Source organism: Anas platyrhynchos, chromosome 6, assembly GCF_047663525.1.
Source record: "Anas platyrhynchos isolate ZD024472 breed Pekin duck chromosome 6, IASCAAS_PekinDuck_T2T, whole genome shotgun sequence".
Classification (NCBI taxonomy): Eukaryota; Metazoa; Chordata; class Aves; order Anseriformes; family Anatidae; genus Anas; species Anas platyrhynchos.
This window is the reverse complement of record NC_092592.1, coordinates 7,250,886-7,268,411: the sequence shown is the minus strand read 5'-3', so window position 1 is coordinate 7,268,411 and position 17,526 is coordinate 7,250,886. Positions and strand designations below refer to the sequence as shown.

General features: G+C 59.9%; 1 protein-coding gene across 12 annotated transcripts in view; it reads right to left on the bottom strand.

The window, feature by feature from the left end:
- Positions 1 to 271: 271 nt before the first annotated feature.
- The window catches only part of CDH23 (cadherin related 23), a 126,239-nt gene continuing 108,984 nt past the window's right edge, over positions 272 to 17,526 (bottom strand). For 6 of the 12 annotated variants that reach the window (XM_072040336.1, XM_072040335.1, XM_038181689.2 and 3 more), the window contains 32 exons: positions 16,133 to 16,354; positions 15,929 to 16,048; positions 14,066 to 14,246; positions 12,926 to 13,059; positions 12,638 to 12,847; positions 12,214 to 12,321; positions 11,640 to 11,742; positions 10,688 to 10,813; positions 10,398 to 10,601; positions 9,800 to 10,258; positions 8,820 to 8,936; positions 8,263 to 8,487; positions 7,741 to 7,910; positions 7,347 to 7,484; positions 7,077 to 7,196; positions 6,582 to 6,759; positions 5,788 to 5,999; positions 5,023 to 5,217; positions 4,573 to 4,683; positions 4,255 to 4,384; positions 3,836 to 4,099; positions 3,558 to 3,719; positions 3,036 to 3,292; positions 2,819 to 2,916; positions 2,621 to 2,741; positions 2,403 to 2,482; positions 2,269 to 2,309; positions 2,042 to 2,102; positions 1,730 to 1,859; positions 1,518 to 1,640; positions 1,216 to 1,329; positions 272 to 952 (listed from right to left, as the gene is read on the bottom strand). In XM_072040336.1, coding sequence (XP_071896437.1) covers positions 626 to 952; positions 1,216 to 1,329; positions 1,518 to 1,640; positions 1,730 to 1,859; positions 2,042 to 2,102; positions 2,269 to 2,309; positions 2,403 to 2,482; positions 2,621 to 2,741; positions 2,819 to 2,916; positions 3,036 to 3,292; positions 3,558 to 3,719; positions 3,836 to 4,099; positions 4,255 to 4,384; positions 4,573 to 4,683; positions 5,023 to 5,217; positions 5,788 to 5,999; positions 6,582 to 6,759; positions 7,077 to 7,196; positions 7,347 to 7,484; positions 7,741 to 7,910; positions 8,263 to 8,487; positions 8,820 to 8,936; positions 9,800 to 10,258; positions 10,398 to 10,601; positions 10,688 to 10,813; positions 11,640 to 11,742; positions 12,214 to 12,321; positions 12,638 to 12,847; positions 12,926 to 13,059; positions 14,066 to 14,246; positions 15,929 to 16,048; positions 16,133 to 16,354 — 5,241 coding nt within the window. In that variant the 3' untranslated portion in view covers positions 272 to 625. Of the gene's footprint in view, positions 953 to 1,215; positions 1,330 to 1,517; positions 1,641 to 1,723; positions 1,860 to 2,041; positions 2,103 to 2,268; positions 2,310 to 2,402; positions 2,535 to 2,620; positions 2,742 to 2,818; positions 2,917 to 3,035; positions 3,293 to 3,557; positions 3,720 to 3,835; positions 4,100 to 4,254; positions 4,385 to 4,572; positions 4,684 to 5,022; positions 5,218 to 5,787; positions 6,000 to 6,581; positions 6,760 to 7,076; positions 7,197 to 7,346; positions 7,485 to 7,740; positions 7,911 to 8,262; positions 8,488 to 8,819; positions 8,937 to 9,799; positions 10,259 to 10,397; positions 10,602 to 10,687; positions 11,015 to 11,639; positions 11,743 to 12,213; positions 12,322 to 12,637; positions 12,848 to 12,925; positions 13,060 to 13,314; positions 13,699 to 13,741; positions 13,835 to 14,065; positions 14,247 to 15,928; positions 16,049 to 16,132; positions 16,355 to 17,526 lie in introns of those variants that run through there. The other 6 variants (XM_072040337.1, XM_038181701.2, XM_038181700.2 and 3 more) reach the window with 6 other exon arrangements.

The following is a 17,526-nucleotide window of genomic DNA, read 5'->3' as shown; positions in this document are numbered from 1 at the left end:
AAGGGGAAGGGGAAGGAAGGATACACACGAACACTCGACAGCCAGAAGCCCCCCCCGCTATTGTCAGTCTCTCTCTCTTTTTCCACGTCGTAACACATTTTGGTAAAGCCAGCAAAAATGGAGAAATGTCTTCGGTTTTGGTCTTTCCTTGCCGGAAAGGTGACGACACACGGTAATGGGCTCTCACCCAGCCCCCCCGGTCCTGCGGTCGAGGTGCGATGGGTTTTGGTCCCCAGCGTGGTTTTTTGGGGGGCGGGCAGCTCGTCGGGGCTCCCCGAAGCCTCGAGGCCACGCTGCTCCTTCGCCCCCGTCCAGCCTCGTAACGCTTGGATTCGTTGCATTCGCTCAGCATTAGTATTAATTAAAAAAAATCCTTTTTTTTTTCTTATTTTTAATACGAAAAATAAAAAAAAATTAATGGTTTAATGGGTAAATGAGACGCAAGGAAGAGCAAACTGGTCCTGAGAGCCCTTTCCCAGGGCCAAGCTCTCCAAGGCTGCTGGACTGAAACGCAGGGGATTGGGGGGGCCGAGTGCCGGTCTTGGGGTGCCCCCGGCCCCGCTGTGCCCCCCAGCTCCGTGCTCGTCCCCTGCCGCCCCCGGCCGGCCTCGAGGGGCCCCGCTGGTCATAGCTCAGTGATCTCCAGCGGGCTCTCCATGATCACCTCCCGCATCTTGTGCAGGGGGGTGGACTTGGCCGACTCGGTGCGGGCGTTGTGGTCGCCGTAGCCCCCGCAGTCGGCGGTCAGAGTCTCCAGCGAGCGCCCCAGCACCTTCTGGTCGTCCTCGGGCAGGCTGTTGAGGTCGGAGGCCAGCAGCGTGCCCGTGCTGCCGTGCACCACGTGGATGCCGTCGGGACCCTTCAGCTCCACCGGCTGCTTGTGCCGAAAGCGCAGGCTGCCCTGGCTGGGGCTGCGCTCCTCCTCCTCCTCCTCCAGGTCCTTCTGGATGAGCTGCAAAAAGCCCACGGAGATGTCACCACGCGTCCCAACTTCCCTCTGCGGTGCCCAGCGGGAGGCACCCGACCCTCCTCTTCCTCCGTGAGGCTGTGATCTCTCCCCCAGCTGGAAATATGTTGTTTTGCTCATTTTGGGGAGCGGTTTTCCACACCGGGTGGGGGAGTCACCAGCAGCCACAGCCTGCGGGGCTGGGAAGACACACTGCATCCCAAAGGGCACGGCAAGCATCTCCCCATGCCCCCGCACGCCCCGTCTACCTCTGTGACCGAGGAGCGGTCCCCCTGACTGGCGGTGGCCTTATGCACCATCCGCTGGGCAAAGAGCCTTTTCAAGCGCATGTAATCGTCCAGGACCACCTTCAGGAGAGAGCCCTGGGTGAACGGGGAGAGAGGATGGGTTACACCAGGGACACAGCTCTTTTTTTTGGGGGGCAATCAGCCCCATCCTGGTGTTTCTCGCAGCACTATCACCCTCCGGTGCGGCACCTGGAAGCCAGAGCGGGGAAAAAAAACGAGGGCAGCCCCTTGGTGAGGGGTGCCCGGCGGTGGGGGCCGCTCACCTTGATGGGGCCCTCCCGCATGATCTGCCCCAGCTTGGCGATGTTGTCGTACTCCTGGATGGCGGCACGCAGGTAGCGGTCGTCCTCGGGCTTGGCGGCCGAGGGCTCTCTGCCGAAGGTGCCCTGCAGGAGGAGAGCGCGGCATGGGGGACGTGTGTGGGGCAACGGGGATAGAAGCGAGCCTGCCAGAGGGGTTGGGGCCACCATCTCACGTGGGTCCTGGCCGGGCTGTTCCATAGGTCTGTGATCTCGCTCAGGTTTTCGGGCAGGTCGTCCTCGCGCTCCGCCTGCGCCGCCAGCTCCATGGTGCGGCAGAAGGGGTCCAGCCACACCGGGTTGGCCCTGCCGGGGACAGGAGTGGGACTCAGCACTCACAGCACACCCCAAATGCCCAGCTGAGTCCCTCCACCAAGTAGAGGCTGCATCCCTGGCTGTAAAAGGTGGGTGTCCCCTTTGGGAGCACCCTTGGGTCCCACCACGTACCGGGTAGCGAGGTGGGGAGCAGAGGGGTGGGGAGAACTCACCCGTCAAAGGAGTACTTGTTGGTGTTGGGCATGTCCATGATGTCCATGAAGCCTCTGTTCCCTGCAAAAAGCAGAGTGGAGGTTGCCCAGCCGAGTAGCAAATGGATGTGGGCATGGGGCAGTGCTTCTTCATGGGGGAAAACCCAAAAAGTGACCAAAAGGGCTCTGGTGGTGCGAGAGACACGCCGGGATGGGGGCTGGTGGCACGGAGCCTGGCTGCTGCTCACCTGTGGAGCCAGCCACGATGGCTTTCAGTTTCCTCTTGTGCCTGCAAAATAAAAATAAAAAAAAAAAGGAAATATGGCAAATTCGGGTGGAGAATAAGGGAGAAGGAGGTGCGGGTCCGCAGGGCGCCACTCACACGGTGCGGTAGTACCAGTTCATCAGGATGAAGAGCATGGCGGCCAGGAAGAGCAGCACGGCCAGCACGATGATCGCCATCTGGGAGAGACAGAGGGCTAGCGGCAACCTCCAGCACTGATCCAGCACACAGCTGTGGGCACCCCACCGCGGTTATTTGGGGCCAGCAGCTCCCCGGGGCCTCGGGGTGGCCGCCTGCAGCTCCAGCTGGACCTTCACCTGCAGGGCCGACAGGTCATCCGGGGCCCGGGCCGTGATGGCGGGCTGCACGTCCAGCACGTTGTAGTTCCTGAAGAGGTTCCTCAGCTGCTCCTTGTTCTCGTCGATCATCTGAATCACCCTGCGGAGAGGAGGGTGGGTGGGCGTCTTGGTGCATGGGGGGCTCCCCACGTGCACGCGGCGGGCCGGGCGGCGTACCGCTCCACGTCCAAGATGCGGTTGGTGTCCCTGTTCACCACGTGGATCAGCAGCTCGGTCTGTGCAAAGTTCACCCGGCCTTTCTTGTCGACGTGGAACTGGGGAGAGACAGCAGGACCAAGGTCTCGCCTCCTGAGCCATCTCCAAGCGTGCTCCAAGGTGTGCTCGTGTGTGAGGTTACCTCCCCCTCGAAGCAGCCTCGAAGGCAGCCGGTTACCTGCACATCGTCTGTGTTGACGATGGCGCCCGTGATGTTGGAGAGCAGGCTGATGAACTCCTCCTCAAACTGCCTGACCTTGTCGGGGATCTCGTTGATGATGATTTTCACCCGCTGGTCATCCCTCAGGATGTAAATCCCCACGATGGCCGTGTCGTTGTGGCCAACCAGGTCCGAGGCCATGATGTCCACCACGAAGTAGCCAGGGTTGTAGGCCGTGAAGAGGTCAAAGGTTCTCAGGATCCCATCAAGGGTTCCTGGGGGAAGGATGGCCACAAGCCCAGGGTTAGTGCAGTCACTTTGAGCCACCCACGTGAGGTCCCCATGAAGGGACCTGCAAACCAGGGCTTGGCAGATGACCTACAGCAGCTCTCACAAAGCCAGAGCCTGCCTCGCGGGTGAATAAAAGAGGATGGAGGAACAGCAGTTGGCCATGCTGATGGTGACCATGGCCCTGGGGGGGACATCTTCAGCCATGGGAACCTCCCTGGGCCATGCTTTTGTGGCACGCAGGCTACTCACCGATGCTGAAGATGTTGGCCACCTCCTCCGAGTCGTTGGAGTGCTGCTTGATGTAGCGGATCCCCAGGATGTTGTAGAGGACCAGGCTGTTGTTGCCCACGTCGGCATCCACCGCCACGACCCGGATCAGCTCCGATCCCACCTTGGCATCTGTGGCAACCCCTTTGGGAGAGAGACGGGACAGAGACCTGGGGCTGGGCTGCTCCCCCTACCAGCTGGACTGGTCCTGGAGCATCCCTGGCTCCAGGTGCCCCCCACCGGCCCCAGGCACCCCTTACCCGCCGTGTACTCCGACTTGGTGAACTGTGGGGACTGGTCATTGATGTCATCCAGGAAGATCCGCACCTCCTGAAGGGTCAGGTCCGTGCTGAGGTCCCAGGGCTGTGCCTTGCCCGCGCGCTGGCCCCGGGGCGGGGACCAGTTCCTCTGGCTGGAGGCTTTGACGATGAGGGAGTAGAAGGGCTCCTTCTCGCGGTCCAGGTCCCGCAGGACCTGCAGCTTCCCCTCCCGGCTCAGCTGGAAGTTGCTCTCCCGGTTCCCAGCTGCGTGTAGACAGCGAGTTACCAACTTTTTGGTTCCGCATCTCATTTACCCCCTTAGAAGCACAGCAAGCAGCCACCAGGTGCAAGGCAAACCCTCGTTGGGACGGCAATCGCCCCCTTCCTCGCCCAGCTGTGCCGTTCTGTCCCCACCTCACCTGCTATGAAGTAGTAGACGATGGCGTTGGAGCCCTCATCCGCGTCCACCGCCCCGGTGACATTGCCCACCACCGTGCCGGGCTGAGAGTGCTCGGGGACGGAGAGCGCCTGGTACTGGGGACTGTCCCTCTGCCGGAGCACGGGAAAAGGGAGGGGAGGGTTACTGCAGCACGTGAGCTTTGGGGGGCTTTTTTTTAGGCTTTGAAAGGCTGGAAGTGGACAAACGCCATCGTGCACCCCGCGGTGATGTCCAGTGGCGCGTGCTCCACCATGTGTGTCCCCAGCCTGGCACCCCTGTGCCCTCCCCGGTGCCTTACGGGAGGCCTGAGGAAGATGGGCTCGTTGTCATCGATGTCATCGAGCGCGACCTGGAGGGGCTGCATGGTCTCGTAGGCGGGCTGGCCCTGGTCGCTGGCCACGATGATCAGCTGGGGAGAGAGGCAAAAGCGCCGTCCTGGGCAAAGCCACGGCGGCAAGGAGGGTGCGGAGACATCGCTGAGGCAGGGACAAAGAGGGGACGGCTGGGCGCGAGAGGGCTTTTGTGGAATTGAGCCAGGAGCTGGCCCACCACGTCCTCCAGGATGCAACTCTCCTGGTGGCCCACCTCCCAATCACACCACATCCCCGTTGCATCCTCTGCTGGCGCTTGCTAACCACCTGGCTCCTTGCTAAGGTGGTGGTGTGACATCTCCACCACGGGGCCAGCTTTCCACCGTCCCCGCCGCATGGCCTGCATCCCACCAGCCCAGCCCAGGGACCATCCTCACGTTGTACACCGCCTGCTTCTCCCGGTCCAGCCGCATGGCCGTCTGGATCAGCCCGCTGACGGCGTCGATGCTGAAATACTCCCAGTCCTTGTTCCCGGCCCCGGTTTTCAGCAGGTTGTACAGCACTGCCCCGTTGAGGCCCTCGTCCTTGTCTGTGGCGTAGACCTCGTAGACGTTGGACCGCAGCGGGATCTCCTGTCGACACGTGGCAGCCCCTCAGCCCCGGCCCTGCATGCCCCCCCTGCACCAAGAGCCCATCCAAACCCCCTGGTTTTGGCTTGTGCTGCCTGAATTTGGCCCCAAAGGGGAAATGTGGAGTTGTGATTTCCTTCGGCACGGTTGCAGCTCCAGGGACTTGTTGGAACCAAGCCCGGCTTCTCAGAAAGGAGAAACGTCTTAAATGTCAGCGTTTTGACCCGTGTTTATGAACATGCCCGGCATGCAGCAGCCGGCCATTTCCCTATTTTGTTTGCTGCTGGGGTTTCTGTTCCCCAGGATGCCCCTCTGGCTCTGCTCACAGGCTGGCCTAGCATCTGGAGATGTTTGGCAGCAGAGATGCCCTCCCTGCTCCAGGAGACCCTTCCAGTCCCCACCACAAGCAAGTAGGACCCAAACCTTCTTGCCATGTGCTAAACCAGGTTCCTATTTCATCCCTGGTGGAGACAGAGAGTGGGTTTGGCCACCAGCAGGCATGCTCCTGGGCACGGCCTTGGTGTGCCACGGCTCCCTGCCCACCACGAGCCCCAGGTGTGTGTGTGTGTGTACCTCCTTGATGTGCAGGATGGTGCCGTTGGGTGGGCGGACGAAGATGGGGCGGTTGTCGTTAATGTCAATGACCTCCACGTGGAGCATGGTGGTCCCCCAGAGCGGGGGATGCCCCTTGTCCGTGGCCACCACTGTCAGGTTGAACCTCTCATAGGACTGCAGGCGCCGCCGGGACGTGATGAGCCCGGAGTCTTTATTGATCTTGAAGGCCTCTGGGGACAGACCAAACACATCTTTGGCTCAGGACACTTGACACCAGAGAAATCGTGAGCGGTATGCTTTAGAAACCAGTCTACCAGGTGAAGCACACCCCTTGCTGGTGGGAAATCCCTGCGATGGGGTGATGGAGCAGAGCTGGCTGCCCAAAGCAGGAGTGCAGGTGCTCTCAGGGTGCTATTTTGGAGCATCCTTGGGTGCTGAGTCCCTGCATCTGGGGGATGTTATTTTGCTATCTACCTGCATCCTTCGAGCCCTTGTTGGCTGAAGTGTGCAGTGAGTTTGCTCCAGGACACATAGGTTACATTTCTGTGTGCTGAAAACTCAGGGAAAGATGGCTGGGGGGAAGCCAAGGCTGGGCTGCAGGACAAAGGTGGGCAAAGCTTTAACACGTCACGCCACGAGGAACTGGGAATGGTGGAGCAATACCGAAAGCGGCTGTTCCTGGGACAGCACGCACAGCCTTGATGCTAACCAGCCACCAGGCACCGAAAGTGTGGCTTGGCCCCTACAGCTCCTCACTGCAACCCTGCACGAGCCCTGCCCATGGGTAGGACCTCCCCACCAGCAGCTCCTACCTGCTCCAGGGCCCTCGATGCTGTAGGTCACCACGCCGTTGTCCCCTTCGTCCAGGTCCGTGGCGGTCATGGTGATCACTGATGTCCCCGACGGCTCGTTCTCGTAGACGCTGGTGCTGAACTGGCTTTTGCTGAACTGGGGCCTGAAGTCGTTGATGTCCAGGACGGTGATCAGCACCTTCAGCAAAGCCCAGCGCACTGGGTCACGCGAGGATGGGGCCCCGGCCGTGACCGGCACCGGGGCGCAGTGCCCTTCCTGCTATTCGTCTCGCTCTGCTGGCCCAATTCCTGCCTCCAACAATGGGGACAGACGTGGCCGGGGCACCCATTCTCTCCACAGCTGGCTGGAGCACTTGCAGACAATAGCATCGCTCTCTCCTGCCCCTCCTGCTCCGTCCCCTCCCATGGATGCTTGGTGCACAGCCCCCTTCATTCACCACCCCACCCCTGTTTTCTGGGGTCCTCTGCTCTCCACGGGAGTGGTGGTGGCTCTACCTGCACCGAGTTCTCCCGACGGTTACTGGGGATGTCCCCGGGGTTGTCCCTGGCCACGGCTGTCAGCGTGTAGTGATCCTTCTTCTCCCGGTCCAGGGCCGACAAGATGTAGATGTCCCCCTGCAGCACACAGAGACCTCCAGGTGGGTCCAGTCCAGCAGAGCTGCTACTCGAGCAGAAGGTGAGGTGCAGGAGCAAGGCTGTCCCACAAGGTGGGATCATCTCATCCTCTTTTTCCCCGCTCTGTTTCAGCCTCAGCTGGCTCCTTACCGTGTTGGGATTTATCCCGAACTTGCCCTCTCCATCCCCCAGGCTGTACTGGATGAGAGCAAAACGCCCCGAATCCGCATCCGTGGCCTTGACCCTCAGGATGACCGTACCCAGTGGCACGTCCTCAAAGACAGCTTTCTGCAAAAAAAGGGAGCAGGGAGAGCTGGTTGTTGCACCCTGTGCCACTTTAGTAGGAAAACGGAGTTAATACCAGTTAATACCACCAATGCAATGCTCATTCTGGCAGGTCTCAGCCTGGTGACCCTGCCCATAACAAGATGTTCACATGCAGCATGTCGGCGTGCTGACCATCTTCTTTAGATGGTTCAGGCACAGATGGGGTGGTGGTGTCCCCAGAGAACCCCCAGGACTCAGAAAAGGGATCCTGGCTCACCTGGTAGGACGGCTGGCTGAAAACGGGGTTGTTGTCGTTGATGTCCACTATCTGGAGGTAGACGGGGATCTCGGCCCATCTGCGGGGGGAGCCGTTGTCGGAAGCGCGGACGGTGAAGTTCAGCCACTGCACCTCCTCGTAGTCCACCGTCCTGTTAGCCACAACCTTCCCTAGAAGACGGCAGACCCTGAAATGAGAAACCTGCCCCCAGGTCCCCTCCTGACGGCCTTCTCTCCACACAGGACATGGCGATGGAATAAAGGCAGAGAAATGAATTAAAGAAACTTTCCAAGGCCGCCTTCCAAGAGCTGGCAATCAGACACAACACCTTCATGGAGCTCCCCCTCTACTTGATGGAGAGTTTTTGCCCTCTGTAGCCAAATCCTGGCCAAATTTCTCATAGGAGGAGTGTAGCTTAGTCCTTTTAGTAAAGGGGCTGTGCCAAGGGGCTGCAAACACCCCACCTCTTCCCCCATCCCTCTCACGGGCCTTGCGGGGCTCGCACCTCCCCTGGCCACCAACCTGCCGACGGGTCCTCGAGGCAGGCGTAGCCTTCTGGGGAGAGGTCCAGCAGCTCGTAGGTGATCTGCCCGTTGGCACCTTTGTCTGGGTCCACGGCCGAGATGGAAATGAGTGTGGTGCCCCGCGTGGCTCCCTCCAGGATGCGCTCGGTGAAGTACGTGACCCCGAACGGGCGGAAGCGGGGCGTGTTGTCGTTGACGTCCAAGACGTTGACCGTCAGCTTGGCTGTGGAGGCCAAAGGGGAAGAGAAGAGGGAGAAGAGAGAGAGAAGTGAGATAGAGAAGGGAAGGAAGGATGGAAGAAAGGAAGGTCCCAAAAAACAAGCATGAAGCTCCGGGAAAGCCAACTAAACTGAGGTGGCTTGCCAAGAGCAATGGCAATATTCAGCTGGGACAAAATTCACTGAGCTAGAGGAGCCCCAACTCCAATTTCACATCTTCTCATGTGTGCCTGGCTTGGGGATGGTGGCCAAGGGCCAGGAGGCTGTGCTGGTGGCTGGGACAGGCAACGTGCCCCCATGCTGCCTGGCCTTCTCCACAGCAAGGGTCCGTGCTTACCGTTGGGCACGCTGACCGAGCGGTCGATGACTTCGCTGGCATTGTCATGGACAGAGATGGTGAGCTCGTACGTGGCCACCAGTTCTCTGTTGAGAGGGGTTTTGATCTTCACAGCTCCTGGGAAGCCAAAAAGACTGGGGTTAGAGTTGTGCACCCTGCTAAGGCCCAGGCAGGTTGGTCGGCACCAGCTGCTGAATCCTCCTCTGTGCTCGCTCTCCTGTCTCTCCAAAGGCTGACCAGGGAAAAATATTTGATAGCTATGTGAGGAGACGACTTCTCTCCATCCTGTGCTCTCCATCACCTGCCTTCCTGCCTGCTCCGCTCTGCCCAGCCTCCTGGGTCTCACGCTCCTCGGTTGGGGTTTGGGTTGTGCAGACGAAAGGGGTTTGGGAGCAGCTTCTGCTGCGTGACCCCCATCCACCTTCACACAGCATCTGGGCATCTTTAGGAGGCTTTTCCCACGTTCTTTCCATCAAGGCACTTTTTCTGTTTCAGACCAGCTCTGTGCTTCCAAAACTCACAGTGGGAGGTTCCTGGTCCTTCTTCCCTTGGGGCAGAGCCCACCAGGCACCACTTACCCCAGTCCCCCCATCCCAGTCCCCCCCAGCAAGGGTGCCCGCGTCCGGTCTGTGAAGGCTGAGCAGCCACCACCCTCCTGTGATGGTGATGGGTGAGATGGAAGGAGGCGACGGATGGCACGGGGAGAGAAACGTGCACAGACACCGAGACAAACCTGGTGAGCCGAGAGCCGGAAAAAGGAAAGAAAAGGGTTAGATAAGACCAGATTATCTAAAGGGTTAGATAAGACCCCAGAGGCAGGGGGGAGAGAGGGCAGGGCGAGACGGGGCAGCTGGAGGAGGAGAGCGGGGAGGCAGGAGGTGAGCATCATCTCGGACACCTACCTCCAGGTAGAGAAGAAGAAGAAGCAGAAGCAAGGAGAGAGGTCCGCACCGCCCGTGTTGCCCGTCCCGCTCTCCTACCTGTCCTAAAATCCACTGTGAACGTTCCTTGCTGGTTGGGCACCAGCGCGTCCGTGTCGTCACGGGCCACGATCTCCAGCAGGTAGTACTCCAGGCGGGGGTGGAGGTCCCGGTCGATGGCGGTCACCTCGGCCACCACGGTGCCGGGGGCAGCTGACTCGGGCACGCTGACTGTCTGGATGGGGTTGACGAATTCGGGCCGGCAGTCGTTGACGTCGTCGATGATGATGCTGACGGTGGCGGTGCCCGAGAGCGCTGGCGTGCCCTGGTCCACGGCCACCACCGTCAGCCGGTAGGCGTCCCGCTCCTCCCGGTCGATGCTGAGGTTGGCCACGCGGATCACCCCGGTGGTGGCCTCAATCAGGAACCTGTCCTGGCCCCCGCCTTCGATCCGGTAATCCAGCTGTTTGTTGAGGCCGCTGTCCGCGTCCGTGGCTGTCACGCGGAGGACGGAAAAGCCTGGGAAAAACCACCAAGCAGCATGGGCAGCCCCAGCTCCCGAAATTTCCCTTCAACCTCAACCCAGCCAAGTCCTGCAGGTTGGAAGCTGTCTCTTCAGGGTCCCACGGGGACATCCAGATGTCGTCCCTGTCCTCACCTGGGGGGCTGTTTTCCCGCAGCCGCGCTGTGACGGACGCGGGCTGGAAGATGGGGCGGTTGTCGTTGTCATCCAGGACGGTAACCGTGAGGCTGGTGGTGCTGTTCAGCCCCCCGATGTCACGGGCCACCAGCGTGAACTCCAACAGAGGCTCTGGCAAAGCTTCTCGGTCTATCACACCACCGGGCTTCACCGAAATGATGCCTGGAGAAGCAGAAAAGCCAAGTGACAGACCCCACATCTGCCTGGTGGCCCTGGGCTGGGGACAGGGGCCTGCCGAGCCACCCCACCTGTCCTGTTGTTGATAACAAAGAGGTCCGGGGATGTCCCCAAGATCTCGTAGGTCACCACGGCGTTGCTGCCCTGGTCGCCATCCAGAGCCAGGACGGGTCCATTGAGAACAGTGAGCGGAGTCCCTGGATGGGACAAGAGGGGTTAGGGAGGGTGGCAGCCCCCCGCATGGTCCCCTGTCCCCCTCCCAGCCCGGTGACGCATGAGGGACAGCAATGAATGAATGGAGGAGGTGACAGAGCGGGGCCTCGCGGGGCGCGAGGGGGTGGCTGCTGCAGCCTCGCAGAGCGGCACGCGGGGCCCAGGCACGGCGTTGGGGCGTCCGGCTAAAAACAAACAGACAGACAGGCACATCCGTCAGTCCCGCTGGGTTTGTAGGAGGGGAGCTCCTGGAGGTGCCCAAACCCTTTGCCTGGGAGCAGCTACCAGCTGGGTGGGGAGGCACCCGAGGTCTTGGAGAGATTTATACAGCAGGAAGGCAGAAAAACATAGAAATAGGAGGGATATTCCTAACTCTTTGGCTGAGGGATGTCTACCTGGACAGGCTGGACTGTTTTATCTCCACCCCATGGAGCAAGGCAGCTTAAGGTGCTGGTGCTGGAGAGGTGGCACCCCGTCCCCTACAAGACCCCGCTGTTTGGAGGCCTCCAGGGCTGCCCACAGGGCTCAGCTCGGACCACGGGCACAGCATCTCACTCTCTGCTGCCAAGCAATTCCCAAGCAGGGCTGATTTGTTGCAGGATTGCATCTTGCCTGAGCCAAGAAGGGCTTCCACAGGTTGGATGGACAAAAGCCACGGTCTCCTGAAGGCTGACCTCCCGTCCTGCTCAGCACCCCCTTCCCACTGACCTGCAGCCTTGCCCTGCGCCGTGGCACCATTGGAGCCCAGCCCGTGGTGGCCAGGAGACACTTCCCCTTGCCCGGCCCCAAAGGGAGCGAAGAGAGGCATACCCGGGGGCGAGTTCTCCATCACCTCGGCCTGGTAGGAACTCTGGGTGAAGAGGGGGTGGTTGTCGTTCTCATCCGCAATGGAAATGACCAGCAGGTCGAAATCCTAAAGGTGTGTGAAGGAAAACAGGAACAAGAGGGTGATGACTGCAACGTCCTTTCCTTGAGCTCACCTCCCACCTCTCCTCCCCAGACCACCCTGGAGGATCTGCAGGGACCCCAACCGTAGGGTTGGGCATCTCTTCCCACCCCATGCCCCAAAGGGTGACATTTGGGACATCCTGGCAGATGTCATTGTGGTTGGCCAGCTCTCCAGCCCAACCCTGGCCCACCTTCCATGATGCCTACTGCTGCCAGGTGGGGTTAACACGAAATGTTGGACGTGCCCTAAGACCTACTGGTCTCATTCTCTGCTGGTGGGGAGGTTGCAGCCCCCTCCTTGTGCCCCCCAGATGTTTTTGGAGGGTGAGACAGCTGTTGGAAATGCCCTCCCCTGTTTTCTGGCCATGGCTGGGGCCCCTTGTCCCACCACCCTGCCTCTGGCACCACTGGCAGCCCCTTCAGTGTCCATAATTACCCGCCTGGCATTGCGTATGTTCTCGGGGTTGTCCTTCACCGTGATGGTCAGCCTGTACTCTGCCACCCGCTCCCGGTCCAAGGGGCGGTTTACGTAGATGATGCCGGTCTATGGAGGAAAAAGGGCGAATATACATACAAGGGACGTGAGGTGGGCTGCTTCTGTTGGAGAAGACACCCTAGGGACGGCAGAGCTAGACCAGAGCAGCCCTGCCTGGTGCCACGAGGTCCTTGAGCCTGTAGAGCCCTATACACCTGGCTTGGTGCCTGCCCCATGACTCCAAAATCCCCATCCTCCTTAGCTCTGGGGTGCCCTACACCCTTCCCGGGGTGCAAGTCCACACACGGGGTGAAGGAGGGAGCTGTGCCCACACGTGGTGCCCACCCTCCACCTCCTGGCCCCCAGCCGCGGGCGCGGGGCGTACGGTGCTGTTGATGTAGAAGGCGCTCTCGGCGTTGCCGGCGGTGATATCGAAGGTGAGGAGGGCGTTCGGCCCCTTGTCCGCGTCCCGGGCAAGGACGCGGGTGACGAAGCTGGAGACGGGGGCGTGCTCGCTGAGGGTGAGGTTCATCGGCAGGTTGAGGAGCACGGGGTCGTTGTCGTTGATGTCCAGCACACGCACGCCCACCACCATCTGCAGGGGCGGAGAAGAGCTATGGGCTCGGGGCACCGGTTCCCACCCCTGTTTTCTATTCCTGGCTGTAGGACTCACCGTGGAGCTGAGTGGGGGCACGCCCCGGTCCCGGGCAGCGATGGTGAGGTTGTAGAAGGGGATGTTCTCCCGGTCCAGCTCGGCATCCTTCCGCACCCGCAGCTCCCCTTCCACCGGGGAGATCACAAACTCCCCTGCCGGAGACAGTGGGGCCGTGGCTCGCACTGGGCCACTGCTGGCGTTCCCAAAGGGACAGGGGGACAGGCACCATGGGCTCTGGCCACAGGGACAGGTGAGCTTTGTGGGTTTTGGGGCTGCCCACCCCGTTATTATTGGGATGGGGCAGCTGGGGTCTATGCAGGCACCATCAGGAGCAGCTGGGTGGGCTGAGTGGCCAAAAGCAAGGTGCTCGTGGCCCTTTCTGCAGATGCCAAGAGCCCTCCAAGCACCTGCTGTGCCCGGGCAGGGGGGCTGCATGGCATGGACCCCCCTCCCCAGAGCCAAGGGGCCGCATCCTGCTTGTTCTGGAGATGTTTTGCAGCCAGGGCCAGCTGGTAGACGGGATGGGGCTTTGTCTTCCAGAAACCTTGGCTGAAGTCACCACGGGCGTAGCTGTGTCCCCACAGCTGCCACGCGGCCGGGGACACCCGCAGCTGCTCTGCCATCTGCTCCGGGGCTGCCTGGCTCCAGCTGCAGCTTTGCGAGGGTTGCGGAGACCCCAAAACGCCCTGCAGCCCCTGCAATGGGGCCGTGCCTCTCTCGTTTTCTCTTTCTGCACTATTTATTTTTGCTTGGCGTTTATTGTTCAGCAGATTCCTCCCCCCCCTCTCCCCTCTCCCCTTGCACAAGCCCGGGCCCCCCTCCTCGGACACTAACAGGTTAAGTTTCCTGTTGCTCAAACAGGATTTCCTGGTGTCGAAAGGCTGAATTTGCAGAAGCAGCCTGCTGGGAGGATGGCTTTTCTGAAACGCTTCCGCCCCGCTCTCCTCCACCCACCCCCTCCCTGCCCGGTGGCAAGGCTCTGCTTGGGAAAAAAAAAAAAAAAAACAACAACAAAAAAACACAAAATAAAGCAAAAATGGACGGCGAGCTCCTGTGCCAAAAACGTGGGGTTCCGTCCCGTGCTCCTCTGCCGGGGCAGAGGGATGGGGACGTGCCACCAGCTGCGGTGTGAAGCTGGGGAGATGCCACCCTGCTCACCAAGAGGGTCCCCAGCGACGATGCTGTACTCCACCTGCCCGCTGGGCCCCGAGTCCCCATCGTGGGCCAGGAAGGTCCACACGCGTGGGCCAGGTTGCCCTTCGGTGACGTCGAAGGGACCTTCGTAGGGCCGCGGGAAGGTGGGACAGTTGTCGTTGATGTCGTTGAGGTTCACCAGCACCTGTGGGCGAAGGGAGAAGGTGGAGAGGGCGGTGAGCGGAGAGGGGACCAGCTCCGGGCTCGTTGCCAGATGGGTGAGCTTGGTGAGCCACGGATGGACAGCACCACCAAGTACTTCCCAAATAGTTCTGGCTTTGCTCGTCCTACCCCTAAAACTGAAAATCCAGCCCCACACACAGCTGGGGCTCTGTCAAACCCCTGGGCTGTGCACCACGACAGGGAAGGCAAAGCCCAAACCAGATGTTCTCCACATTCGCATCCTGGCATTAACTGGCACAAAGTCCCCAACCACCTTCTCCACTGCTGGTGGAGAGGGCGAGCAAGGAAGAACCCCAAATAAGCTCAAAAAGGAGACAGAAATGCGCTTGGCCACCAAAGGCATGAGTTCAGAGAGCCGTTCTCTGCAGGCTTGCTCGCTCCTTTTCCTCCGGGACAAACCAAGGGCTTCGTTTCAACTAAAAAAAAAAAATGAGCGTGCTTTTTGAGTCAAACATAAACCACCACCAACGCAGCTGGCTCACCGTCCCTTTCCATGACACACTGGGCTGGCCAGCAGCACTGCTACAGTTCTCCAAAGGGAAAAAGCAACTTCGGGACACAGCCGAGCACGGTGTCACCAGGGGAGCACCGCCACCGGGGCCAGCAGCCACGCCGAGCTCCAGCCTTGCAGGGATTTGGCTTTCTAACTGAGTCACCCTACACACGAGGCATTTTTATACCTCTATCCCATGCTATATTGCAAGGCCCTTCAGGGCACTCGGGTAGTGGAAATGCCTGCGTGAGGAGGAGAGTCTCTGGTGGCTAGTAAAAGGTTGAGCTTAGCGAGCACTCCTCTGCCTCGCATCTCCTGGCCACATGGGTAAGAGAGATGCTGAAAACAAGGAGCTTTTTGACCTCCTGAATTGAGGGTAGTAAAACCCATCAGACGGACGCTTGATACTGGCTAACCTTGATCTTTAAAGACTTTATCTGAGTCTCTGCTCCGTCTCCTAGCAGCGGAGACAACAAACACTGGCACGCCTTATCAGGGAGATGGATTTCCCACCACTCGCTATCCAAAATAGTCACTAAATCTGCTCCTAAAAGCTTTGCCTTCAGACTGTGCTGGCAGAAGCCCTGTGGGCTGTGTAGGGAGGTTCCTGTTCTGTCTAGCTTTGGTCCTCACGGCTGATGGGGCTTCCAGGGTCAATGAGCTCAATGAGAGCTCTAATCGGTCCCTTCCTCTTGCAGGCTCCAAAATCGCTCTGGACACGGACAAATCCTGCCGTACAACCCATCACATTTCAATTTAGGCCACAGGAATACTCGGTGTATTCAATTCCTGCAAAACACGTGTTTTGGAGCTGCTAGTCCACTGCCCTGCTCTTTGAGCGGCACGCCAAGTTCAGGTCAACGCGGTCCAGAAGAAACGGAAGAACTATGGACAAAAGCAACAAAAGGTGATGAGAAACTTCACGCAACCTCCCTATGGGGCACGAAAATCGAGTTTAAAAACCAGATGAATAATCTGAGAAGAGCCCAACCGTGAGCAGCCCTTGCCATGTGCCTGTTTTGCAACCCCCCATGACGGAGCAGCAACTGGGCCAACTGGGAAGAGCTGCTGGCCGCTGGGAAGGAGATGTGAAACCGCTCACGCGAGGGGAACTCCTGGACCCCGAGGCCACCCCGCTGTCGCAACCCTACCGTGGCGGTGGACGTCAGGCGGCGCGAGGCAGCAGGACACTGGTCCGTGGCGGTGACCACCAAGGTGTAGCGCCCGTGGCTGATCTCGTAGTCCAGCTCCTTCAGGGTGCGGATCTGCCCCTGCAGGACCAGGAGACAGTGGCCAGGGGTGAGGGATGTGGGAAAAGGGCACGGCCACGCTGGGGACGGCGCCCTTATACTGACCGTGGCGCTGTTGATGTGGAAGGTACCCAAGATGTTGCCTTCAGTGATGGCGTAGGTGACCGTGCCGTTGGGCCCCTCGTCCAGGTCCAGGGCCTGCACGGTGACCAGGGTGGCGTTGAGGGTGGCGGGGCCCTCGTCCAGCGTCACCTCGTAGAGCTGCTGCTGGAAGGCGGGGGCGTTGTCGTTCTCGTCCAGGACCGTGACATACACCGTGGTGGTGGCCTGCGGGACGTGGGGACACGGTGGTGAGCCCCCATGTGGGGGTGGGATGGGCTCTGCAAGGCCCCGAGCTGGAGGGGTGAGGCTTGACCCATCAAGGACAATGGCCAACTTGGGGTCAACCCTACTGGGAGAAGCATGAGGTATTGCCTTAAAACCAAGCGAGCCTGGCTGCAGAAACATCTCCAGGACAAGGCAGTGGCTGGGAGCAGGTATTGAGCTAAGTGCACAGGGGTTAAATCACACCCTTCTTCCCAAGCACAACATGCCCTGGCACCATCTCTCTCCTTTTCCCCCAAAAACCAAAAATTAATCACCTTTGAGCCTCGCTTCCTTTGGGATAGGTCTCTGCAGGTGACGCTGGGGACACCTTGGTCACTACTACTGGGGGTGGCAGCACGGTAGGATGGAAAACACCCTGAGATGCTGCTGCTTGGCTCAGAGGAAGAACAAAAAAGGAACATCTCCGACCTACTTTTGCAGGGGACTGGTGGGACATTTTCACCAGCTCCAGGGAAGAGCTTTGCACGTGAGCACACTGCAGCTCCCTCCCAGGTTGTGACTGTCACAAAAACCCCTCTGGATTTGCACCTCCACCTTCCCCCACGGACAAGTTTCCTCCTACCAGGCAGGGGTTACATCTCTGACAAGAGATTCACAGAAGTGTTTGCCATAAAACCACAAGCTGCGCAGCTACTTTTCTATTTCCCTGCACGCTCAAACGCTCAGAGCAGGTTGTCAGCAAGGTTTTGAGCAGTTTGCAAACCTCCAAGTGACCCCGGGCTCCACTACAAGGGGACCAGGAGCTTGTCTCTTTGAAATAAGGTGGTCCTGGCTGCACCCGCTGAGCTTTGAGCTTTCTGAGTGAAGCGAGAGCCTGGGGGATCAGCAGGCACTTGCGTGAAGCTGCGGCACCACGTGCACGGGACGTGGCTGGAGAGGATGCGCTCAGCACGCACCGCAGGGACACTGCACGCTTCGGATGCCACCAGGGCTGGGATTTCTCCGGCTGCCACCGGGCTCTCCCTTTCTGCACCAAGCCCTGTGGCTGGCTCCGCTCCGAGTTCCCCTTTTTCACCCACCTCCCGTCCATCCCAGGAGGTTTTCCGCAGCACCAGCCTGGCCCGGCCGCTAGCGACGCGCCAAACCCTCGCAACCACATCGAAAATAAATTA